The 10571-nt window shown below is 49.4% G+C and overlaps 1 protein-coding gene across 1 annotated transcript; it reads right to left on the reverse strand.

The window, feature by feature from the left end:
• Positions 1-6951: 6951 nt before the first annotated feature.
• Positions 6952-10144, reverse strand: HOXC13 (homeobox C13; the record flags this gene model as incomplete). The annotated part of the gene is made up of 2 exons (XM_082299251.1): positions 6952-7208; positions 9508-10144. The coding sequence occupies 2 exons, from the start codon at positions 10142-10144 to the stop codon at positions 6952-6954; spliced, it is 894 nt and encodes a 297-aa protein (XP_082155377.1).
• Between the last annotated feature and the right edge of the window lie 427 nt (positions 10145-10571).

Genomic DNA, 10571 nt, shown 5'->3' on the forward strand with positions numbered 1-10571 from the left:
ATATGGACAGGGTCGGGAAAATCCAAATATCCCCCGGCTGCTTTTTCTGGAGTGGAAAATCCGCTTTTCCCGTCATTTTATAAATTTATAAACGCCTGGAAAAGCTGGGGAAATGGGACTGACCCCCCCAAATGAATGTAATTCCATGGAAAAACAGGAAATGGGAATAAATCCCTTCAGATCAGCCCAAATCACCGGGGGCGGCTCCAGTTTGGAGGCGCGCAGGTCCCAGAGAGGGAAATTCCTGGAAAATCCCATTTTCCCCCTATTTTTCCTCATTTTTGCCGGCAGACGCTCCCCGGGGAAAGCCTGGAAGGGAAAAGTTCAACCCCCCAAATCCAGGGAAGTTTGGGTTTAACTCCAGGTCTGGTTTTGGGGGAGAAACTGGGGGGTTTTTTTACCCTGGAATTCCTAAAAAAAAAAAAAAACCACCCAAAAAAACTGGAAAAACAAGCGGGGCCAGGGCTTGGAATTCCCGAGTCGCGAGCAAATCGCGATAGGAGGAGCCCCAAAGCCGCGATTTGATTCCATTTTCCTTGGAAAAGGAGGAGAAAGCGGCGGGGAAAAAAGGGAATTTCGGGAATCCGCGCCGGGCTGAGCTCCCCCCGCAGCGGAGCCGCGATTTTTCGGGATGTAATTCCCAAATATCCATAAAAACGAGGTTTCCCCTCTCTTTGAGGCGAGGCGCAGCCAAGGGGGTGAAAATCCAGGGAAGCGGCAGCGCTGGAGGAGCCTCCAGGAAAAATTCCTTGGCAAAGCCTTGGGAAGCTCCCAAAAATAATTTAAAAATCCTCTTTTCCCCCCCTTTTTTCCTTTTTTTTGGTTGGTTTTTTTTTTTTTTTGGCCTTTCAAGGCCAAGTTCTTGTGGAACCGGGAAAATCGGAGTTGCACTCACCTCGCTCTGAAGGGAGAGGAATTCCCGCTCCTGAGGGGGGATGTGATCCTTAAAAAATGGTTTGGGGGGAAAAAATAAATGGGGGAACGTTTGTTTGGGAGGGGAAGTAAAGAAGGGAAAAAATAGGGGGGAAAAGGGAAAAATAGGGAAAAGGAAAGGGAATAAACAGGAAAAAAGAAGGGGAAGTAGAAAAAGAAAGGGGAAAACGGGGAAAAGAAAGGAAATAAAAACGGGGAAAAGAAAGGAAATAAATAGAAAAGAGAAAGGGGAAAATAGAAAAAAGGAAGGGAATATTGGGGGGGAAAAAGGAAGGAAAAAATAGGGAAAAAAGGAAATGGAAGAGAAAAAAGGAAAGAAATAGAAAAAAGTGATGAAAAAATAGAAAAGAGAAAGAAAAATAGGAAGGAAAGGAAATAAATAGGAAAAGAAAGGAAATAATAAGATGAGGAAACGAAAAAATAGAAAAAGGGAAGGAAATGAGAGGAAAAAGAAAGGAAATTAAAAGGAAAAAAAGGGAAAAAAAGAAAAATAAAGGAAAAAAAAAGAAAAAAAAAGGAAAAAAAGGGGGGAAAAAAGGAAAAGGAAAATTCATTTTAAAAGAAAGGAAACAAAGTGGGTGGGGGGGGGGAAAGGGAGAAAAACGAAAACAGGAAGGGAAAAATCCGGGAAGGGCCGCGCCGGGGCCGGGCCGGGAAGCGCCGGGAACAAAGGGAAGGAAAAGCGAAAGTTGGGAATTTCCTGCGGGGTTTTACGGCCCCGCCGCTCGCGCCCGCCTGGATCGAGCCGAGCCCGGCTCAGCCGCGGCCCCGCGGCGAAGATCAAGGCTGAGGGGTCCCCCCGGGTCCCCCCCGTCCCCTCCCCCCCCCCCCCGATGATGTCAAGGTCAAGGGTAACTCGCCCGTGACGTCACAGCCCGCTGACGTCATCCGCTGACCATTCCCCATCCCGATTTTCTGCGGCGCCGGTGGGAAAAATGAAGGGGAAACCCCCGAATTTCTTCGATTTGGGGTCAAATCTCGGCGGGTTTTGCTTCGAAACTGGGGTTAAGGAGGGGTCTGCGGCCGACGTTTGGGTTTAAATTCAGTTTTTCTTCCCATTTTTAATTCCGTTTTCCCTCGTCCCTTCGGGCGCCGTCGCGACCCCGAAAAATTCCATTTTTGCCTTTTTTCCCCCTCCTGAATTCCATTTTTTTTCCCAGCGCTCAGCTCGGCCTGGATTGGGGATTTTTATTCCCGACTTCTCCATCCGCGGCCCTGCCAGAAATCCAAATGAAAAATTTAAAAAAACCAAAAAAAAATTAAATTAAAATTTTAAAAAATCAGTGAAAATCTCCTCATCACGAGAATTCCCATTCCCTCCTTCTCCACCCAAGCGCCTCCTTGGAGAGGATTGGAGTTGGAAGGAAAATTCCCAGGAGCTGGGCGTGTAAGTGAAATTTTCCGCCTTTTCTGGGGAAAAAATGAAGGAAAACGCCCCCAAAAATCCTAAATCAGCAGCGGGAGGAAGAATTGATTGAAGAAAATCATTAAAAAATGAAATTAATAAATGAATAAAGGGATTCTTTTTGTCTTTCCATCCCCAAATTCATGTTTTCCCCACCGGGATTAAAGGGCGGAGGAGGAATCCGTGGATTCGTGAGGGATTAAGGGGAAAATTGGGGATTTTTGGGGCCCTGGAGGTTCCAACCCAAGCCTGGAGCTTCGGGAAAAGCTGAATGCCAAAATTCTGAGTGGAAAATCCAACATTTCCTCAGCTCCTGGAGCGCTGGGGGAGGACGGAAGCTCCGGCGTCTGCGGAAAATCAGGAAAAATTCAAATATTTGGGGAAATTCGGGCGGGAAATCGCTCGAAATTCTCTTTTTTCTCCAATTTTCCCCACCAAAATCCCTAAAAAAATCAAACCCTGAAGAGGAATAAATGAAGGAATTCCTTGGTTTTCCTTCTTTTTGGGAGTTTTATCCCATTTTTTGGATTCCTCCAGCACCAAAGAGCGGCCAAGACACGGAAAAAGGAGGAAGAGCCGGAGCTGGCCCCGTCCGAAAAATTTTAACCCAAAAGGGACAAAAATTAACCCGAAATGGCAAAAAATTAACCCAAAAGGGACAAAAATTAACCCAGAATGGTAAAAAATTAACGCAAAAGTGACAAAAATTAACCTGAAAGGGATAAAAATTAACCCGAAAATGACAAAAAATTGACCCAAAAGTCACCAAAAATTAACCCCAAAGTGATAAAAATTAACCCCAAAGTGACCAAAAATGAAGCCCCAAATTAAACCAGAATTTACCAAAAATTGACCCGAAAGTGACAAAAATTAACCCCCAAATGACCAAACCCTCCCCGATTTGGCTGCTCCGAGAAGAATCCGAGCTCCAGGGGAAGAAAATCGGGAATATTTCTCCCTGTTCCCACATTCCCTCCAAACCCTTTCCCAAGGATCCGTTCTTGCCGCTTTTTAGCCCATTTTTAAATTTATTTCTCATTTTTTCTGCCCCCCAGAATTGCGATTTGGGCATTCCCGGAGCTGCTTTTTGTCTCCGCACGCAAAAATTCCCGGTTTTTTTAGGAATCAGAGCCTTTTTTCCCACCCAAATCCCGATTTTTCCCGGCTGGGGAGAATTTGGGAAGGTTTTCCCAAGGACTCCAAGCGCCCATCCAGATAAATTCTGATATTTCCCGGCTGAGCTGCTCCTGAAATGAACGAAAATCGGAAAAATTCTGGGTCCAAATCGCTGAAACTCCCCCCAAAAAAATCCGGGAAAACCCTTGGGATCATCACCTGGAATTTTTGGGGAGAAATCCCCAAAACCCCCAAATTTTTCGCCTTCCCCACCAAAACCTTGGGAGAGGGGCGGGTCCGGCGGCATTCCCGGGATTTGGGGTCGCCTTGGGAAGGATCCCAAATCCATCGGGGGCGATTTCGGGGGAGGGAATGGAATTTTCTGGATCCCTGGAAAAATTCTGGGAGGAAAAACCCAACGCCGAGGGTCCTTTTGGGGTTTTGGGGGGGGAAATTTTGGGGTTGATTTGGGGAATTTGGGTGCGGATTTGGGGGTTTTGGAGTTGATTTGGGGGTTTTGGGGTTGATTTGGGAATTTTAGGTGCGAGTTTGGGGGTTTTTGAGTTGATTTGGGGGAATTTTGGGTTGATTTGGGGATTTTGGGGTTGATTTGGGGGTTTTGGTGTTGATTTGGGGATTTTGGGGTTGATTTGGGGGTTTTGGGGTTGATTTGGGGAATTTGGGTGCGGATTTGGCGGTTTTGGTGTTGATTTGGGGGTTTTGGGGTTGATTTGGGAATTTTAGGTGCGAGTTTGGGGGTTTTTGAGTTGATTTGGGGGAATTTTGGGTTGATTTGGGGATTTTGGGGTTGATTTGGGGGTTTTGGTGTTGATTTGGGGATTTTGGGGTTGATTTGGGGGTTTTGGGGCTGATTTGGGGATGTTGGGGTTGATTTGGGGGATTTGGGTGCGGATTTGGGGGTTTGGGGTGCGGATTTGGGGGTTTTGGAGTTGATTTGGGGATTTTGGGGTTGATTTGGGGGTTTTGGGGTTGATTTGGGGGTTTTGGGTGCGGATTCATCCATCCCCATCCATCCCCACATTCCAGAGGCGCATCCAGGCGCCCATGAACGGGATTTTCATCCCTTTTTGTGTAAAAATATTGGGAATTCGCTTCCAGATATGGCTAAATCCCCACCAATTTCTAGATTTTTATGACGAATTTGTATGAATTCATATCTTTATCGCCTTCGTTTCTAGAAATCCCTCTGTTTATCCCAAATATTTCTATGAATTTCTAGAAAAACACGGATTTTATCCACCTGCCGCTTCCCAAATCAGTGCAGGGCGCTGCATTTCCCCTTCTACATCTAGAAATGTCTGTATTTTATTATCTATTTCCGTAAATTCCTCTATTTTATTATCTATTTCCAATAAATTCTGTATTTACCTCACGTATTTCTACAACTTCCTATAAAATATCGATGGAAATTCAGACCCAGGACAGGATTTGAGGGGGAATCAACCCAAAAATAAAGACCCGGAGCGCCCCAACCCCCGAATTATTGAAATTCCACCCCCCGAATCTGAATATTTATATCCGCAAAATCCACAAAACATTTAAATATCCACCCCAAAATCCTCGAAACAAGCGAATATTCAGGGTTATATCCCCGGGCCTGGGAGAAATACAGAAATAAATATTAAATAGAGATTCAATAGAGATTCAATAGAGATTCAATAGAGATTCAATAGAGATTCAATATCGAGTAAATGAAATATTTTGCCGCCCGCGCGAGCATTTTTGTGGCCTCTAAAATTCACTTTTTTCCCCCTTTAAATTCCCCCTCTCCCCTCAATTTTTGCCCCACTCGGGGCAAATTTAACCCCGCAAAAATCTCGATTTTAAAGCCTTTTTTTGCCCATTTTTCCCTCCCCTCGGGCGGATTTAAGGAGGGGATTAAACGGCGAAATTCTTTCCTCGCCCGGATCTCTCCGCGGGAGTTGCGCGGCTGCGGAGCCCGAGAGGTTTTGGGGAAATTAAAGCGATTTAAAGAGGTTTTTAAAGCGGTTGAGGAGCGGCCCCGCCGCGTTCTCGGGCGGGGGAAGGGAGGGAGATGAGGGAGGAAAAATAAAGGGAGAGAGAGAAGAAATGAAATAAAATTTAAATTAGATAAGAATTAAGTGAAATAAAAATCTCTTGAATAAAATACATGGAGTAAAAATCTGTGGAATAAAAACCTACGGAACAGGAGCGCAGTGAAATGCTGCATTTTGGCAATATTTATCCCCTGGATATACATTATATGTCGACTAAAAATAGATTAAATTAAAACTAAAGCCGGTAAACAATTTTAAATAGAATTCGAGTCAATAAAAATCAAAGAAATAAAAATATACCAAATGAAAATGAAATAAATCAAAAGAAATTCATCAAAAAATCCATTTTAAATCGCTCGCCTCAACCCCCTCGGATTTCTTTTCTCCCCTTCCCATCCTTCAATTTTCCCGCTTTTATCCCAGTTTTCCCGCATTTCTCCTCTTTTTCCCCATTTTTCCCCTGGAATTCCCGCCGGGGGCTGCAAAAAGGTGCACAAAGCACAAAGAGCATTTTTTTTTTTTTTTTTTTTTTTTTTTTTTTTTTTTTTTTGGTCCTCCAGGCAAAACAACGACGAAAAAAAAGCGATTTATTTCTAAGAAATGATACAAGGCGGACACCACGAGCTCTCGACATTTACAGGACAATTAAAATAAAATTAGAATTTAAAATTTAAAAAAAAAAACAAACAAAAAAACAAAAAAAAAACCAAACCCCAAAAATCGCTTTTACTTCTCCAAGGAACACTGCGGATCATGAAGAGAACCCCAAAAACCCCCAAAATCGGGCATTTCCCGGAAGAAAACTCCACTTTTTCCGGCCCGCACAGAGCAAAACCCGCAGGAGAAAATTCCCCCAAATTCCCCAAAATCAAACAAAATCTTGGGGAGCGGCTCCGATCCCGCCCCGCGCCCAAATCCCGGGATTGGGGAGGGCTCGGAGCGAGCCCCGGGAATTCTTTTCTCCGCTCGGGAGCAGCTTCATTCCTGATTTTTCCATCCTTAAAAAACCGGGAAAACGCGGAGCCAACTTTGCCCGAGGGTTTTTTTTTCCCCTCACATTTTTTACACATCGGGATGAGGGCGGAACGAGCCGAGATAAGAGATAAGAGATAAGAGATAACGGAAGGGGGGAAATGGGAATTCCCATCTTTAACTACACTCTCAGCTTAATATTCCATTTTCTCCTCTGCAAAATATCCACGAATTCCCCAAAATCCTGGGAATTTTTTGCCGGGATTTCACAGTCAGAGCTGGCGGGAGGGAAAAACTCAAAGCCGCGCTGGGTGATTTTGAAGGGACGGGGTTGATTTTTTTTTTTAGGATCATTCTCTTTAAATAACCTGGAATCAGCAGGATCCCATCGCAACGAGCAGATAAATATTCATTTTTACGCTTCTCGCTTCCCTTTTTTTTTTTTTTTTCCTCCTCTTTCCACGATTTTCCCAATCCCAAAGTCCCTCAGGTGGCGTGGAGATGCCCTGGCTTGGATTTGCTGACCACTTTCTTCTCCTTGACCCTTCGGTTTTGGAACCAAATGGTCACTTGGCGCTCGGACAGGTTGGTGGTGGCCGAAATCCTCCTCCGCTTCTCTTTGGTGATGAATTTGCTGGCCGCGTATTCCTTTTCCAGCTCTTTCAGCTGGATTTTGGTGTAAGGGACCCTTTTTTTGCGGCCCCGGCGGTAGCTGCTGACTTCGGGTTGCAAGGGGACCACGTCTGGGTGGGGAAAAACGGGATTAAAGTGAGTGAGAATGGGGGGGGGGGGGAGGGAAATGAAAGAATCAGGGTAAAAAGACATGAAAAGCGAAATAAAGCGGAATAAAATAAGGGGAAGGGGGATTGGTGCGTCCTGGGGGTGTGGGATGAGGATTTTGGGGGAGGGAGAGGGGAAACGAGGATAAAAATGGGGGTGAAAAGGGGGGAAAAGAAGGGGAAAAAGGAAAACGAGGGGGGAAAGAGGGGAAAAGAGCGGGGGAAAAGAGGGAGAATAGAGAAGGGAAAAAAGAGAGGGGGGAAAAGGGGCAAAAGAGGGGGGAAAAGAGGAAAAGGCAGCCAGAGGAGGGGGATAATGGATGATAATATTGCGGATAATGGGAATAAAAACACACCAGGGATAATTCCGGGCTGTTTTTCTTGGCCGCGGATGAAGGAGGAGCCTCAGCCCTCAAAGCCTCACACCGAGGGCTGCGGGGGATCAAAGGCACCTCAAAACCACCATTTTTGCGGCAATTTTTAGCGTTTTCCCCTTTTTTCCTTCTTCCTCTTTCTCCTCCCATCCCCTTTTTTTTCCCCCAGCAGAAAATCTGGGACGAGCAGCCCCAAATCCCAGCCCGGTGCGGACCCAGGAGCCCCCCCAGCCCCAAAAATCCCCTCAGAGAGGGCAAAATAACCCAAATTTTGCCCCCCACGCAGCAGCTTTTTGGGGGCGCTGGGGAAGGGGAAACGCTCCGGGCGTGGGGAATGGGATCGGGGGGATCTGGGGACACCTCGCCCCTATTCCGGCCCTACTGGGAGGGGGGCAAAGCTCCCCCCGATATTTTGGGGCATCCCCGAGCCTTTCCCAGAGCCCTCGCAGGGTTTTGGGGTGACCCGAGCCCCGAAATTCGGCGCTCCAAAGGGACAGGAAGATGGAGGCGAGCGCTCCTCGGCCCTAATTATGGCTGTCGGGCGTTAATTGGGGAGGTTTGGGGGGCAGAATTCTCCTTTTTGGGGTCTCAGCAGGGCCATAAAGCGTTCGGGGGTCCCCCCCAAATCCAGCGCCACCCCAAAAATAAAACCCCACACGCAGCCAAGAACGCGCTGCCGAATTCCCTTTCCTGTGGCCCCAAAAATTCCTGGAAAAGCTCCTTTTTGGTCCCGATAAAGGGGGATGAATAAAGGGATGTGTGCGTTCCCCCCAGAATAACGCGACCCCCTCGCTTCTCTCCATCCCAGACATTTTAGGGTCGCGTCCCCCAATTTTTTTGGTTTTTTTTTTTTTGCTGCGGAGAGGCCCCGGGAGCAGCTCCCGCCCCGCGATTTTCGGGCTTCCAGGATGCTCCAAAGGGAGAATTTTGGGCCTTTTCCCTGCCGGGATGCGCCGGCTCTTCCCCACCCCTCTCTGCCTCCTTCTCTTTCCCCAAACAGCTTCATTTGTCACTTGACACCTCTTCCCCTAATTGCGCGTAATTGGGAGATGATTTACTGTGCCCAGCCCCCGACAGCCCCCAGCCCGCCGAGCCATTCCCGGGTTCGTTTTTATTTATTATTATTATTATTATTATTATTATTATTACTATTTTCATTTCCCCCCTTTTTTCGGAGCTCTCCGCCCGCGGGGGGGAGCGGCGGGCAGGGGGGGAGACGAAGCGCCAGCGCCGAGAAACTCTCCCGAGGTGAGGCAAGAGGGAGGAGAAGGAGAAGAAAGGGGAGAATTAAGGAATTAAACGGCGAAGTTTCTTTCCAGAGCGCGGATTTGGAGTCGGCAGGGATTGCTTCACCCTCGCCGTGCATGTCCGTACACATTGCCCCGCACTGAGGCATTCCTGAGCCGGTTCTTTCCCCTTTAATTACGCAGCCAGGCGCTCACGCATCCCTGCGTGCGCGGGCAGATGGAATATACGGAATATGTGGAATACGCGGGCGGAATAGGGGGAATGTGTATGGAATAGATGGATGGGATATATGGAATAAATTTGATATATGGAATACGTGGAATATATGGAATAAATGGAATAAATGGAATACACGGCATAAATTGAATAAATGGAATACGCGGAATAAATGGAATATATGGAATGCATGTGATAAATGGAATGCATGGAATAAATGGAATTAATGGAATAAATGGAATATATGGGATATATGGAATAGATGGAATTGATGGAATATATGGAGTATACGGAATATATGGAATAAATGTAACATACGGAATAAATGGAATAAATGGGATTAATGGAATATCCGTGCGCGCTCATCCCGGGAAGCCGGAGGAGGGGAACGCGGCCATCCCGCCGCTTCCCAGGGAACAGCCTACCTGGGAAAGGTGATTTCCAGAGGTGCGCGGACTGCGATTGCTCTTTGGAGCAGTAAACTTGCCCGTCCCAGCCGTTGGAAAGAGCCCAGTGCTGGTAGCCTTCCATGGGAAGCAAAGCCTCGTGTCTCGGCTCCGGGTGAGCCCCGAGCGCCGGCACCACCGACACGTCCAAATAGCCCGGCACCGCCTGGTAGGAGCCGGGAAAACCGGGATAAAAGGCGAATTCCTTGGCCCTCGCCGGCAGCTCCTCGCCCGCCAGGGGCCCGCCGGCCTCGGGGTATTTTTCGGGCGGGTGGTACGCGCACGGCTTCTGCTGCAGGTTGACGCCGTGGGACAGGCGGCAGCCGTAGTACCCCGCTCCGAAGGGGTACCCGTAGCCCAGAGCCGCGCCCGACGCCGCCCCCGACGGGCACTGCCGGGGGGGCTCCGCGGCCGCCAGCTCCGCGTACGCGGCTCCCTGCGCGGCCGCCGGCGGTGGCGGCGGAGGAGGCGGCGGCGGCGCGGCCAAGCCGGCGTGCGGCATCATCTCCCGGCAGTGTCCCAAGCTCTCCATGCGGGATTTCTCCCGCGGGGCGTCCTCGCAGCGGCAGCCGAGCGCGTCGGGCCAGCGCGGGGGGAGCCCGAGCGGGGCCGTCATGTCATGCCGCGCTGCCGCCGCCTCCTCCCGTCCTTCCTCTCCCTCCTCCTCCTCCTCCTCCTCCTCCTCCTGCTGCTGCTGCTGCTGCTGCTGCTGCTGCTGCTGCTGGCCTCGCCGCCGCCTCCCGGCCGCCTCCTCCCGCTCCGGTGCTGCCGGCGGGGGCAGCTCCGCGCCGCGCCCCGGCGCCCCGGGACCCCCCCAACATATCGGCCCCTCGCGCGCATGCGCCGCGCGCCCGCCGCCGCCGCGCCATTAAGAAATCCGCCGAGGCCACGCCCCCTTCGCCCCGCCAGGCCACGCCCCTCCGGCTCCCGCGCCTTCTGATTGGCCGCGCGCGCCGGCCACGCCCACTCCGCCCCCCCCCCGTGCCACCGCGCCCCCCCCCCTCCCCCCCAAAGGATCCGGGATGCTCAAACCTCCCCCCCCC

The sequence above is a fragment of the Coloeus monedula genome (assembly GCF_965178545.1).
Source record: "Coloeus monedula genome assembly, chromosome: 30".
Taxonomy (NCBI): domain Eukaryota; kingdom Metazoa; phylum Chordata; class Aves; order Passeriformes; family Corvidae; genus Coloeus; species Coloeus monedula.